The sequence below is a fragment of the Emydura macquarii genome, unplaced genomic scaffold (assembly GCF_026122565.2).
Source record: "Emydura macquarii macquarii isolate MOO-44397 ecotype Brisbane River unplaced genomic scaffold, CSIRO-AGI_Emac_v2 contig_2205, whole genome shotgun sequence".
Classification (NCBI taxonomy): Eukaryota; Metazoa; Chordata; order Testudines; family Chelidae; genus Emydura; species Emydura macquarii.
Genome location: NW_027132342.1, coordinates 11936054 through 11952192, shown reverse-complemented (window position 1 = coordinate 11952192; position 16139 = coordinate 11936054). Strand labels below are relative to the sequence as shown.

General features: G+C 38.8%; 1 protein-coding gene across 2 annotated transcripts in view; it reads right to left on the bottom strand.

Moving 5' to 3' along the window:
- Positions 1-16139, bottom strand: part of POLR3B (RNA polymerase III subunit B) — a 130719-nt gene that overhangs the window by 90583 nt on the left and 23997 nt on the right. For both annotated transcript variants that reach the window (XM_067559366.1, XM_067559367.1), the window contains 3 exons: positions 11678-11800; positions 9978-10094; positions 9062-9196 (listed from right to left, as the gene is read on the bottom strand). In XM_067559366.1, coding sequence (XP_067415467.1) covers positions 9062-9196; positions 9978-10094; positions 11678-11800 — 375 coding nt within the window. The remainder of the gene's footprint in view (positions 1-9061; positions 9197-9977; positions 10095-11677; positions 11801-16139) is intronic.

Sequence of the window (16139 nt, the reverse complement as noted above, 5' to 3'; positions counted from 1 at the left end):
AAGATCCTCTTAGGGATTCTACTTTACACAAAGAACAGCCCCTTTCTCCTCCGCCCCACATCTCTTAAGGACCTCTTGGGAGCAAGGAAGAAAGATGCTCTGAGTGACTGGTGTTGTGTGGAGCACTTTGGGGGAAAAAAACCCTAACAATATGGAATTTGGGGGTGGTGCATGGCTTGCAAGGTCAGCAGACAGAGTTGGGACAGGCCTCTTCCTTTCAATGACTCTTGGCCAGCTGCCAGGAACTGCCTGCTTCGCCTCTGACTGCAGCTGCAAACTCCTCTTCTCATTTTTGACAGTGTAGATCTGAGATGATCCAGACATGTTACTCTCTCTGATGTACATCTAACCTACTGCTATTCTATAAACTACCTAGCCTTGCGGCCAGGGACAAATGATCCACAATTTAGGCAAGTCTCCATCTAATTCCATATTTATTGTCTATATTCAAGTAGCTCCTGCAATATGTCAAATCCTGTGCACCCACAGAAAGATATAATCCTTAAAATGAAGAGCCTACAGGGCAGGGACACAAGTTACATACAGAAGGGATGAGATAAAACATCATGGTATAAAAAAATAACCATTCAACGTTGCTGCTATTTATTGCTTCCCAAACCCCTCCTCTTCTCCATATATGATCTCCATGTATTTTAATATTATACCACGACTTTTTCTGCCTTTTGTCTATTATGGAGTTATCCTCCATGATCTGAGGGGTTTTTTTGCTCTACTATTTGCTTGTTTTCATAGCTTTCCCAACCTCCCCCAGTAAACACTAGTGGTTACCCAAAATACCTAAATTTGCATTAAATGATACATTGTCAATGTTCACTATGATTAGTTTTTCCAAACAAGCAGTATAAATTCTAAAGCTTGGCAATCCTATTCTGGGACTCTGTTTTATAGCAACTCATAATGTCAGAAAGATTAAAAATGCACCAGCGACTGAATGTCAGAAATGGTAGTTCCCAGCATAGAAAGCATTCTAGCGTCGAACAAACTAAGTATTCAGCAAGCACAGTTAAGACATTCTGCAGTCTACTGCACAATTTAATTTCTGTATGTGCAGAATGAAACTGAATTATAACTGTCACCTCTGAACTGCACATAATGCCATTGTCTCCTCCCATTGCAAGCACAGAGCCAGCCACTCACTTCTATCCCAACAAGAACAGTCACCTATTCTCATCTGCCATCTTTTCACCAACATGCGCCAGCTAGGCTGCCCAAAGCATATGACATATGCAGTCAAAAGTGACTGGAAATTGTAACATCCAAAATCAATACTGTCAGGCCTCCATTTTACTTACATTTCAGATGAATCATAAAAAAAACTAAACATGAAAACTTCAGAAAGGCATTTTAATTCACAACAGTGATGTGATCTAAGTTATAGGTCCTTCATCAGTTCAATAAGGAGTCTAAAGTCTAGTAGCTTTCACAACAGTGGCCAGAGTGATTTGAACATCGCTGTGGTCCAGGAGTACCAGGACATCTGTTTCATTTTATTAAATTTCTCTTTGGAATCAATCTGAAGATTTTTTTTTCTTTTTTCTTTAACGTTTCCAAATTAAAAGTGATTTTCCTGAAACAGCTGGGTTCTCCCAAAGCAGAACTCAAGCAGCTGCTGACAAGCTTGTTTACACGCTTTAGGCTCTTGTGAGGTCCTAATGCCTAAACCTTAAGCCTTTTCCCTTTGCAATACATGGCAAGAACCACCGTGCTTTGAAGACAGCAGGATTGGGCACCCTCGACTGTAAACTCTTCAGGGCAGAGAGAACATTTTCTTAGATCTATAAAGCACTATGCAAGCCAATGTTACTAAATTAATAATTCTGTATGTTAAATGTAAAATCACTTAGATTTAACTCAGCATTAAGATTGAGAATTTAGTAGTAAAGGGGAAAGAGTGACTGCTAAGTTTCAATATACACATATGAAATATTTACTTAAGCCTTCCTTTTGATTATCCAATTTCTCTATTTGATTTTGTATTTCATCTTGTTCACCATATATAAAATGTCTCTGAGAGGGTATGTCTACACTCTGATAAAAGACCTGCGGCATGGCTCAGGCTTGTGGGGCTCACGTTGCAAGGCTATAAAATTGCAGTGTACAAGATCAGGCTCAGGCTGGAGCTCAGGCTCTGACACCCCACAAGGAGAGGAGTCTAAGAGTCTAGGCTCCCACCCGAGTATCTACACTGCAATTTTACAACTCCGTGAGCCCAAGTCAGCTGCCCTGGGCTTTGAGACTCTGTGCCACGGGTTTTTTATTGCAGTGTAGATATACCCTTAGGGAGATAAATTCTGAACAATAAAGGCTAAAGAAACCTCTCTATTTCTTGTCCTGTAGACCCTACAAATGTGTTCTCTGCAATGGAGGGATGCTTAGATGATATTGCCTTCTGAGATCGTCCAAACTACTTCATTTGCAGTCCTAACAAAACAGAAGTCTTGCTGGGGTTTGCATCTCTTTTCTGTGTGCTTGCTTACTAAGGAAATTATTGGTCAGAAGTACTCTGGATAAGAATTTTCAGCCATGCCCTTTCTGTGGAAAGGCATGTTAACTTTTCCCAGTAATGCAATTTGTGTAGACACTACTCTTATTTACTACATGACACCCTCTCACCAACAACATGTCTTTGTTACCATGTGGCCTATCAGGCCTTCTTACTGACACACTGAAAAGGGCTATCACAACGTGCAGCTTGTTCAAGCAACCCGAGGGTGACCACACAGCAAGTGTGAAAAATTGGGACGAGGAAGGGGACAATAGGCGCCTATATTAGAAAAAGCCCCGAATATTGGGACTGTCCCTATAAAATTGGGACATCTGGTCACCCTAAGCAACCCTGAGTAGTATTTATTTATTTATATATTTATAGAGGCTGGCAACGTGTATTCCTTGAGGGAAGCACTGAGCCTACTAGCAGTGGAGCCAGTTCTTCCCCACTGCCATCCCCAGCCAGAAAGGGATATGGACAGGGTTGCTGAAAGTTATTTGTCAAAACTGTTTTGATAGAAAATTGGGTCTTTGCCTAACCGAACTTTTCTACAAAGATGTGGTTTTTGGTTTTGGGCTGAAAACGTTCGGTTTTTCAATAAAAAGTCAAAATATTCCACAATAAACAAAAAATGCTGTCTGACAAGCTCTAAACATGGATACAAAGGGGCCACAGGACCTCCAGTATCTCAGCAAACATTTCTGGCCTAAACTCAAATCAGAGAAATCTGGTTTTGTTCACTTCAGATCTTGTTCTGCATCCACAGAAGCAGACTACTCAGCCCCGATCCTCTTGACTTTGTGCTTAAAAGTAATACAAATTTCCTCAACATGAAGGGGCACTAAGCCACCTGAGCAAAGGCAGCTTGGATTAACTAAACAGTTGACAAACAAATTCACTGACTGAGATTTTATGGATGCTATGGTAGAAACCAAAATTCTTGTATCCTACACAGCCATCACATCACAGTTTTTAAAAAGTCAACAGACTCATCATGAGATTCTTACCAAGAGTGCTTTAGCCCTCTTTACTCACAGTTCATCCATTATGGGTCAAACAAACAAACAAACATGACCTGCGAAGACCAAGCCAGCAGACAGAGCATAGCCAATGTGGAGCAACTATGTAATAAATTTCTGAATGATGTACATGACCTATCTATTGAGATGAAGAGTAGCACTATATTGGTTTAGTGGAATGTTTATTATATGCCTATATTGCTTTAATTAGATGAGGGCTCACACCAGGAAGAAGACAGCTGCTCCCAGATTAGAACATCCTAGCACACTCTTGAAAGACAATGGGGAAATTATTGTATTTTACATCCTGTATCCAATGAAGTTGCAAGACTTGTTTTACCAGTGCTGGGAATTAACAGATCAAAGGGCTATTGACAGGTAAAAATGACTTGGGGGGAGGGGGGTGGAATTAAAAAACTGAATCAGGATTTAAAGACACTTCCTGAAGCAAAGAGGCTAAACTGGACTGTGAGTTAAGGGAACAGACTGCCATCCAGGCCCTAAAGACCTTGGGATATTTGTAACAAGCTTAGACCTACCAGGTTCCCATACGGAAGAGAAATAGATTTCTGGTAGGCTAGACATATATGTTTATTGTTTTATGATCTTTTTTCTCTGAAATGTTTGAGTTCAAAGCCTTCTTAAAACAAGGTATTTTGTGTTATCTGGTCACTGGATACCACTGGTCATTGCTCCCAGAAAGAAGAAAACTGCAGGTACTGATTCTAAATTCAACCTGCTGAGGTAATCATAATTAGCACCAGGGGACTGCAGCCCAAGACTGTCTGAGAGCATGAGAATCCTGTGATTCTACCTCAAGAGAGGAGACAGCTCAAGGCCTGAGATCTAAGAGGGGGTACATTCAAAAAGACCAAGACGGGCCAGAGGTGCAGTTAGCTCAGTAACTTATAGAAGGCAGTTACATGTTACCCTATCAACAGCCCAGGACAAAAAACAAAACAAAAAAAAGTAAAATCATACTAAACTTTTGACAAAGTGGTCTGATGGATGAATATTATCTTCTCTCAAATCCCTCTGGAATCATTGAAACAACCTTAACTCTACAGTGAAATCATGAAATAACCTTGATTAGGATATTTTAGTGTTTGTGGTTCCAGAATAGTTTAAATTTATTTTTGAAACCATTAAATTCCATCCATAGCATCACTACAGAGCAGCTTTCAGGGCTGTTTGAAGCATCTGCATAATTCTGTGATGATAATTGGGATAAAAAAAAAAGTTTTGACGTTGGGTACAAAATTTCTTAAAGGGTCCATTTTAAATTTATTTTAACTGAATTGTAATTTCCCACTAAATTCATTCTATACCCAAAGAGTAAGTGCTATAATATTGGGAAAGAAGCACTGCATTTCTTTAGACATTACAGAAAGTTTGAATCTCTGCTTTAAGGGCTTGTCTACACTATGGGGGCTACAGCAGTTTGGCAATGGCACCACAGCTATGCTGTTCTAGCCCAATAGCATAGATCAGGGATGACCAAACTGTAGTTCATGAGCAGCATGCGGCTCTTTTACAGTTAAAGTGCAGCATGCGGAGCTCCCTATGCCCCCCCCCCCCACACACACATTCTCCACCTACCAGACTGGGATGGGGAGATCAGAGCTTCTGCCCTGCAGCCATGGTGGTGGGGCTAGAAGCTTCTACCCAGCTGGGAGGAGGATCTCGGGGGATCAGTAAGATCATAGATAAATTCCTTCTGTCACTGTTGTGTGTTTCTGTAGTAACACTGTAGTAACTTTGCCTCCCTGAGCTGTGGTAGCGAGGTCAATGGAAACGTTCTTCCATCAATCTAGCCGCATCTACACCAGAGGTTTAGATCGGCATAGCGACAGCTCCAGGAGTGGGAGTTTCTCACACCCCGAGCACCATAGGTAGGCTGCCCTAAACCCCAGTGTAGACCAGGCCTTACTGCAAAATTCAACCCTTAACTACGTAGCCACAGCTGATGTCTTCAAACAGCTTTTTTGCCTAAAAAAAAGTTCCTTTTTGCCTAAAAATCATTCTACTTAATTTTAAAAGTCATACAGATCACACTCTTAGGGAGGAAAATTTTTAACTGGAGTCATATGAAGTTAAACCACTTTACTGAGAATGAAGTGTGAGCGGGATGGAACAATTTTGCAATTTCTCCACCTGACAATTTTGATGATCAAGAAACTTGAGCCAGAGTCTATTGAAGTCAATGGGAGTATTTCGATTGATGTAAATAGGCTTTTGATCATACCTTAAAATGAATGTCCAGTAAAAACAGAACATTTTAATGAGCCATCTAGAAAAATATTTTCTGCACTGAACCTGCTGATTGAAAAATAAACACTACAGTTCCTCTAAAATCTTCCAGTGCCAGGTACTGTAGTGAATATGGATACAAACCAAATCTCTTTTTCTATGAGCTAATACATAGGCTACATCCTAAGTACACCGATTTTAAATTTTCCAGCCTAAAAGCCTTATGCACTTTGCTAATTTTTGTACATTCACAGCTTCTCTGTAAGAGCAGTGAATATCTCCAAAACAAAATCTCACAATAACCACATTATTTAGGTCAAGAGTAAGTGATTAAAAGAAAAGGGATGGAATGCCAGTGATAATATTCAATACATTTCACAGTTAGTCCAAGGCCTTTCAGCCAGCTTAAGACAGGAGCACTAAAGAGCAAATTATATTTAAGAAAAAAAATACTGACAGCTCATCAATTGATTGAAAATCCTAAGGAAAAAAATTAATAAAGAAGTTAAGCTGCTGAAATACAGTTTCACCAATTAGCTTAATGTCAGAGAATTCTAATTAGGCGCCTTGAGATTGCTATTTAGTGTTTAAGCCTTTAGAGTGCCAAATTCTCCTTTTCACACAAACCGGTTGCAAAATTAAAGACATTAGGCAGCCTTAATTATATTATCAGAACAGCTGGGATTAGGCAATCTCTGAAGTCAAGGCGGTATTCTTTTGTCACAGGGTAGAAATCCCTTGCTTTCCAGGGTGCCGGATTTTGGTGCTGTTCCATATCTCACCCATACAAAGCTAGCTGCATTAGAAACAAAAAAAATTGAGGACAAAGAACAGAGTAATGCTCAGCAAATAATGAACACACTAAGGAAAGAGAAAAGGTAGGTGAAAAGATTAAGCCTGAAATCAGTAGGTTTTGCTAACACCTCTGCTGGCACCTGGCCTACCAAGCCTCTAGTGGCAGAAAGACTAAGAGAAAGCTCTGTAAACCATCTTGGCTAGTGGATACAACTCTGTTATCTAAAGCTAAAGCACATTTCATACTCCCTTGTCCCATGGGGTGTGAAATTAGCAGCTACTGTTTTCACACCTTTTTATAAACACAATGCCTTTTATGTCTTTACACTGTTTAGACTGCTATGTTTTCCTCTTCACACGGGAACGCTCTATTTTAATTCAAATCTTTAAGTAACAGGATTTTTCTTCCAGAAACACAACTAGCATTTTAAAAATCTCAGACCATTTAGTTACACAAACTTCAGCTAATTGTAAACATTTTTAAACTGACAAAGAAAAAGTTAAATCTCATCCTGTGCTTTATTTTATTGTTTTAGTCCCCAAGTACAGGTAAATGAAGCTTATACAAATAACATGTGGGGGAAGAGGGCAGAAAGGGGAGTAATATGCTCAGTTTCCAAGGATTATTTAGGAAACCCAAGGGAACTAGAATTACTAAATCAATAGGTACAAATATAGTCAACCACTGCACAGTATCCAGAATGAAAAACTACTATGCAATGCCTTTGCCATGATGAACTTCTGCAATTAAAAAAAGCTTTCCCATTTAATTTAACTAACTATTAGAGAGACAAAGTGGGAGAGGTAATATATTTTATTGGACCAAAGAACTTCTTTTGGTCCAAGACAAGATATTACCTCTCCCACCTTGTCTCTCTAATATCCTGGAACCCGGCACAGCTACAACACTTTAACCAACTATGGAAGTTTTAACATTTGCAACCAGAATCCTTTTGTTTCAGTTTGCAGAAAGGCTGTATTTATATGTTTTCTGTAATTCAAGTACACCAAGGCAAACAATCATCCTTCAATCATTTAGGAAGGATGGCGTAGCAAATTAACAATTGCTTTTACTGATAACAATAGTAGAGAACTACAGCAATAATGTTGCAGCTAAGGCTGCACAGGTGCCTTCATTATAACTTTAAAATATTCAGTCAGTTATAACAACCCCAGGGGAAAAAAGTTAGCTTTAGGCTGAAGTTGTTCCATGCTTGTGTAAAATCAGAAAGTTTAGGGGCTGTTTTAGGGAGGAAAGTTTGGTAAATTTTTGTTCAGCTGTTTAAAGAAAGACCATTTTTTACACTAGTTAAAACTTGTTTTTGTTCCATTTGAGCTCTGATAACTTAAGAGAAGCTGTATGGGAACTGTCATCTTAATTTTGCATTTCCTGGTCATCTCACATTTCTCATTGTGGTTTTTACTTTAAAACTCTTGTAAGGGCCAGGTGGTGGATAACAGTAACTTTGAATTTCGAAGGTACAGGTTTCATGCTCTTGGTAGGAGTAAGGAGCACAGCACATTGCTATGTGACTACAACCACAAATCCAAAGTAAATGCCCTTTTTTGTTTCATTTTGTGTTGCACACACAGTTTTTCCAGTTTGCCTCATTAGGTCTTTAGGTATGGTCTAATAAAATACAAAGATGGTACAACATAAAAACACATGGAATCCCTAAATGCAATTATATAACTGAACGCAGAGTTTTCATTTTGTGCTAAGTCAGGCAAGGAAGTCCAACCTTAATCTCAACTACTTCCTTATCATAACTAAATAATAAAATATAAGTTACACTAGGGTCTTGGTAACTAAAGAGGTCAATCAACTGACAGACATATAGACAACAAACCCTAGGAGTATGCAAGGACATGCAGCACAGAACTTGAAGCCCAGAAAGAGGGGAGCTGAGGTTGCTTTAAACCACCTTGGCACCTTCCCAATCTGAGTTGCTCCTGAGGCTGGAGAAACCCCCAGCATAACTCACACAGCCCAAGGGGCATGTCTAAGTTATGGCAGCCTGCTGGGGCAGTTTTATGGGCTGCAGTAATGCCCCAAATCTCTGCAGGGCTGCAGTACAGTCCTGATGTGCCTTCCTACCTCCAGTTCCAACCGCTACACTAGGGCTTGCAAGGGGATCTTCAGAAGACAGCCCTTCCAGCTGTCTTCTGCAGTACATGTACTAAGAGAGTTCTCATCCAACCAGAACTGGGGCTGTTAGGGCCCCCCCATACTGCTCTGGCCCTTTTCCCAGCTGTAAAGGAGCAGAGTGAGAGTGAGAATATTGCTTCAAATGTTTTATATTGTTAGAAGACCCAATTCAGGGAAAGCACACCTATACCCAAGCACATGTTTAAACTTTAGAAAAGCCAAGAGAGTGGGAGGAGGGAATCAAACTCGACAGCTTCCCCACAGCTACATCTTTTTAAAAGTAAAAACAAAACCAAAAAACAAACAAGAAGATCACATAGCCCCAGAGTGGGGACCCACCTGCCCTGCCAATTCCAATCGCTTGTTTCCATAATAGTCTCTGTCATCTACTTTGTTTTCTCCTTGGGCCAGAATTACCCTGCGGACCATGACTGCTGTGTAGATGCACTTGGCACGGAAATGAAATTCTTTTACCTGTAATTGAAAAGGTTAGAGGAAAATGTTGATATCATGGGACCAATCAGGCAGTTCTGACCCTGACAAAGATCCCCACTTAAATCAAAGGGGAGTTGAGCCTAAATGAGGACTGTACAATAGGGCTTAGTTTACATTATGAAAGCCACTAAGAGAAACCTTCAATATATTAGGAATATTTAAAGAGAATTTAAAACGAAACAGATTGGAATAAGCGTGTATGTCAAATATGTTATTACAGCAATGCTTTCAACTGATATCTGCTATTGTCTAGCTATGAAGAAAACAGTTAGTAGGAAACTGAATAATTCAATATTGTGTGATTTTGTAAACATAATTACTAATAAATTAATACAAGTGTTCTCCTTCTATCTGAGGGTTATTCATTTATTTCAGCTACACTGGAAATTAAGACATGTTGCCTGCCACACACTCTCACGCACACACACAGAGAGCACAGCTTGTGGTGAGCTAGGCCTATAAAGCAAGTTTCTCTCCCATATCCCTCCAGAAAACTCAATCCTGAGTTCGGAACCATTATTTTCCATTCTGTTTCAAATCTATTTCCCAAATAGAGATTTTCAATTGCACCCAGTAACAACCTACAGGACTTTACATTTCGACTCAATTTAGATCACCTTGAAAGTTATACTGTGGAAGATAAGACCAAATCTGCATTTACACTCTTAGACATCTGAGCCTCTAATAAGATTCATGCTAGTGGAAAACTTTCTTCACCCCCAAAATAACATTTATTCAAATTAAGGGAAACACTACATACAGGAACGTGGGTCAGGATGGTTGATGCTAGCAGCTCTCGTGCTTCCTCCATCTTCGTTTTCTTTGGGCCTCCCCACATCCTCTGCCTTCGTACCTTGTTTCCTATGTACTTTAATGCCTGTCAAGCGAGTAGCACGTGTGTTTAGTACTAAGTGTCATCTATACATGTACACACATTTTTCACAATCATTGCAATTTAGTTAGTTGTCAGTGGCACAGCTACAAAGTCAAGTCACTGAAGTGAAAAATACCATGTATTTTTAAAGAATGCCTTTCATTCATGAGCATCACAGAAAGCTTCATAGGTGATCAACATAATATACATAACTGACAAACAACATACTGTACATTTCAATATTATACATAGGTAATATCTGTAGATGAGTAGGGAATGGTGAAAGGGTCTAAGTGCCACAATACAGGGGGAATAAATGATCATGGGGCATGAGGAGGATGGCTCCATATGCCAAAGACATTCTTTTTTCATCTCCAGTTCTTTCTGTCTGGTCTGTCAATTTCATCCAAGTTAACATAGTAATTGCATGTATCCAGAGAGAATTACAAATAAGATTTATTTTCTTTCCTGCAGTAACCACATCTTTTTATGTACATATGGCTCTTATTTCCAAAATAGAAGAGCACCTTATAATCCATTAATGGATTTTATCCTCACACCACCCCCGTAAGACAGGGAGCTATCACCCCATTTTTACAGAACTTGGGCAAAGGGTAAATTAAGTGATTTACTCAATGTCACATAAAAAGTCTGCGACAAAGCCAGGAATGGAACCCAGATCTCAAACTTGAGGCCAGTGCCCTATCCATTAGGCCATCCTTCCCATCCACCTTCTTTCCCCGATTTCATCGCCTCTCTACTCAATTTATCTTCATTCCATTTGGTATTTCTTGTATGGAACGTTTTCTTTATAGGCTTTTGTTTTGCTCATGTCCCCAGTTGCTCCTGCAGCCTCCCTTGTACCATTCTATTATTTCATGCCCCTACTTAAAAGGACTTCGGTGACAGTTCTAACTGTGACAAATCCAAATGGGAGAAAACTAGAGAATAAGAGGTCCACTTCAATAAACTCAAGATGACTTATGGAAAGGTTTAATAATTTTTATACTACAATACCAGAGATAAAACTAAGCTACAAAAGCTTAGTTTAAGAAATCGATAAGTACGTGATAAAACAGATACCAGCAGTGTGGCCTATATTCCAGCTAATTAATGTGTTCAGACTGAAGTGAATTATGGCCTGCCCTTAGCTGGTGGCTATTATTATTATTATTAGCTTTATGCAAAGGATTTGCATTTCAGTAGAGTTTATGCACAACAAAAGCAGTTAGACCCCCACGTGGACAATTCCTGTCTGCAGTATGTGGTGTGATCAACTTAAAAAAATGTGAGGCCCTCAATAAAAATCGAACTCACTCAGACAATGGACTTCACTACCCACCACATACACTACACATGGGCTATGTCTGAGTACAAACAGGTGAGTCTTGGCTTCATTTCTTCTCCCCTCCTCAGTTAGATAGTTAGATCAGAGACTCTCTTTTGGTGTTTAAAGCCCAAAACCAAAAGTAAACAAAAACAACAAAAACCCATGAAATTGCAGTGTCAAAACCCATGTACTAATGGCAAAATAAATATCCATCATCTTTAGATTTCGCAGCCAATGGCCATATGAAAAAACACACCTGCATCTGTGTAAAAATCTGAGCTTTTTGGCATTCTTCCAAACTGGGAGCAAATGCAGCCATCACGTGCTCTTCTGTACCAATCATCTGCACAATCTCTTGGTCACTCTCAACACCCATGGCCTAGGAAAGGAAGAAAAGACAGAAATAGTGTTGGCTTTATGTTAACTCACTGACATTTGCTTATGCTAATTTGGTATTGTTTGTCAGTATTACTTCTAAGCATAAGCTACTTTTTCTCTCAGAAACTGTGCCATCTGGCACTGGCAGCCTATACTTAAACTATGGAAGAATCTGGAATAGAAATCTTGATAAGCAGCAGGAAAACAAATGCTCTAGAGTGCCTTTTGCTTGTGTGCGAGCTGTTCCTTATTTGCAGAAGTATAAATTTAATATAATTTCTTAATAAAAATAAAAACTGCTTGATAGCAGCCTTACAAATTAATCAGAGAAAGCCTATGCAAGAGCTACAATAAAAGAGGGAAGGTGAAATTACATAAGAGATCACACATAGGCCCCTAACTCCAAACAGTTCTGCAAGCTTAATGTTACAGCATATTCTATTTGAGTAACTTTTGCAATATACCATCTTTGCAGCTATTTGCATTTAGAAGATTACTTCACTACAGAATCCCACTTGAAAGCCATTCTATCTATTATTTCATTGATCCTTAGACACGTTGTTATACTTTATACTGTGGAAAAAGCTTAATAAACTAAGAAAGCACTTAATAGGTTTAGAAAAATCTCTCTATAAATGTTTCAAGGTGGCAGCCAGCAGTGCAGGTCTTTGTGGATTCCAGATGGTGCTAAACCTTTTCCCTTCACACATTTGTCTGGAATTCTGCCATATCAAGAAACAGGGAATAATCTCTTTTGGCGGAGTAACAATATGTTTCTCAGAAGTTGGGAGTGAAGTTACATTTTGCATTCATATTCTTCCCTAAACTGTGCAAAACAAAGACCATTGCAAAAAATGACCTAGGCATACCCTATATTCTGATTCTCAATAAAAATTGAGAAGGTACCAGAGAATTACATTTCCTTAAAATGCGTGAATATCTTCCTTCAAATTGTCTTTACTGGGTGTTATTCTGTTTTTAACATCCAACTAATGCCTTGCCTCCTGCAATACATTTATCAGTTCTTTTGTCAAACGTTTGACACTGTGTTTACAAGTGGTGGAAATCCTTAAAGACAAAAAAAAAAAAAAAAAAAAAACAACCACCACCAACAAAACCATGTGTCTTGATGAGGTCTCAGGAACACCCTCCTAATGGTGTAAAAATACTCCAGTTTCAGCCTATATTGCAGATTTGTTGTAGAACACACATCACATTTCTGCAGTCTCACCAAGATACTGTTATAACAGCCTCCAAGTAAATCCACCAGTCCTCTAGATTCCAAATTAAAATTTTCATCCAAGTCTTTATTTTACTTTTTCTTTATGTTTAACGATTAGTCACACTTTTGTACATCATGGATAAAGGCTTCTACATAAGGATTGGAGAACAGGTTCTTGATGAATATTTATGTATTTTGTAATTTAAATTGTTGCTTGTTGCTTAATTGAGAGAGATTTAAAATGTGATTAAAATTGTTCAAACACTTGTAAAGCAAGGCGGATAGAATGTCTTAATGAAAAAAGTGAACTGTGAATTTCCTGCTAACTGGGCTAACAAAATTGAGGTTGACTGCTACTGAATAGTTTCATTAAATCAGTATCAAAATGTCATGACTTGTTACTTCAGTCTATACAAGGTGTTGCACAGTATAATGGATTTAGCTGTGTGTAAAAGCCAATTCGCATGCAATATTAACAGGACATGCAAATGAAACATTTGTATTTTTTTATCTGGTATGTTTTAGCTGCTTAAATATTCACGTCTACCTTAATGCTTTCTTTTCCTGTGATTTAGGTCCTAATGCTGCATCTGCCCATAGACAATGCACTGCTGAATCAGGGTGGTTAGTTTGTAACACAGCTGGGATCTGGAAGCCCCAAGATATCACCTTACTATTATTCAAATTACTGTAACACTCCAAATGTACTGGGTATTGTACAGACATATCGGAATGGTGTCCATGATCTAAAATGAAAGGCTAGGGGAAAGAAATATAGCATAAAAGCAAAGTGTTCAGGGAGAAGATTTGCATGTGTCTTGTTAGGTCTTTTTTGGTGAAGTGCCACAAGGGGTTATATTATGGGACAGAGGTGGGGGAATGTCCAGTAGGATACTTTAATAGGGCAGAGAAATGAGGAGGAGGAAAGAAAGGAAGACAGCTTATTCAGGAGAGTGAGGTTGGGACCAATAGGACTTGGAGTTTGGCAGAAAGCTGGATTGAAGCAAGCAAACACGCACAGTGTGAAGAATGTCCGGAGTTCATCCCATAGAATGCAGTCTGCTGACCCTACTGGTGTCCAGGGACTGTAGAAGTTGCTACTGCCCAGAGAAGCATGGGTGTAAGAGTGCACCTCTGCTTCTGCAGGCTGGCCCCAGTCCTGGGAAGCCCAGCTCTTCCTCCCCCAGACCACATCGTAATGACTACGTCTAGTAGTTGCCATGGCAGTTCCCGAGAATGCACTTCTGTAATTTTTTGGGTTAAATTAGAGAATGGAGATTGGCAAATGGCTGGATTAAAATATGTCAGAGAAAGTTAGAGGTTGACCCCATCACAGGTAGAATAAATTTGTGGCTTTCATAGCTCAAAGATGAGTGCTATGAAATTAGAGATGTGGGAATCCATAAATCCAGCAGACCCACAGTGACAGATATTAATCCGCTTCTTTAAGATTTCATATTACAAGCTTCAAATTAAAGAAATTAAAACCATTTCTAAATCAGAAAACTGGAAATACTGTTCAATTCTTTCTTGACAGATCCCAGAGTGTGCTATCCATAAGCTTCAATACATGAAGCAATTAGAAAGGTTTCAGAGCAAAAACATTTCACTAAATTATCTGGGTCCTAAAATCTGACTTTAACGTTCCTTTAGGTAATTTATAAAACAAATGAATAGTTTTGGTATAGTGTAAGATCTTTGATCTTCCATTACTTCAACTCCCAAGTCACTCACCCAGATCGACAACTGCCTACAGAGTAAGAAAGTAATAGTCTTTAGGGGAAAAAACAAAAAATACATACAAAATTCACCTTGCCACTGATGTGTAATCAGCACACAAGTGAAATTAATGAAACTAAAACAAGTTTTCTTTGGTCTGAAATCTGAATTAAGGAAATTTCTTAGAAGGCTGTTTTTAGTTATTACACACATACATATAAACATCGCTTTCAAATCTTTTAGGTGGAGATGGTAGCGATGCCCAACACTTTCAATTACAAAGCCCTTTTGAGCTGCTTATTATTCTGTTTGCCAAATATTTACTGTTTGGACTAAATTTTTGCATGCCAGGTGTTGACCTCAGGCTGAAAATATAGGTACTGTATTATCTTTCTGAAAGATCCAGCAAAAATGCTGCAGCCATTTCCAAGAACGTAGTCAAAAGTACCTATTTTTCCTTATGTTAAAAAAGGTTCCAATCATTTATTTTAAGTGATTTATTGCCTCCATCTCTTGTAGCAAAGACTTGACATTTGGTGATGGTGAAAGAAGAGGAAAAGGTGAATAGTCCCAGAGTCAGAGAGGTGCCTCTTGCTGTCACCATAAAAATCCAACCAGCCAAGCTTTGATCAGTGTATAAATCTTGGAAAATTAACATTCACACATGCTCAGCATAACCTACTGCTAAAATCTCCAAATTGCACTAACTCCTACAAAGCTCCCCGTATGGATCTTTATGGTATGCAAGCAATGCAGCAGAAAAAAACTTTTGGCTTAAAAGTCTGGAATATACCAGGAGTTCTAGCCTCAGTAGGGACATTTCATATTAGTTCCAGGTTTCTTATTTTAAATAAAAGATTTGTTTGTATAAATATTAAACATCAAACTGCTGTGAGGCATTAGTATAGCAGTTTTCCAGACGGGGAAACTGAGGGAAAGTAGTTAAATAACTTGCCCAAAGTGTGCAGTGTGTCAGTGGCAGAGCATAAAATCCAGGACTCCTGACTACAAATCCAATGTTCTAACCACTCTCTATTTTCAGGAATTATATTGTAAACAAATACACATTATATAGCATCCTCAACAACACAATACACCCACACATACTCCACCACTTTCATGGCACACTTAGCTCCTGGCTGAAAAGATCTTATAAGTAATAGCAAGACTGTGTTTGGGCACATCTCCTGAAGTTAAATCAAATAATCCAACTATGAAAACAAAAAAGTTAACAGAGGCATGTTTCAATATGCTATATATTTTACTCTACTCCCTCAAGAGATTTTCTAAGATTATAACCAATGATAAAATGGCATATTGAAAATGAAGAAATCTTTGCAAGCTGAAACCCATGGATGTTACTCTCCTCCAAAAGAACAAAATGTTTTATATATTTGAT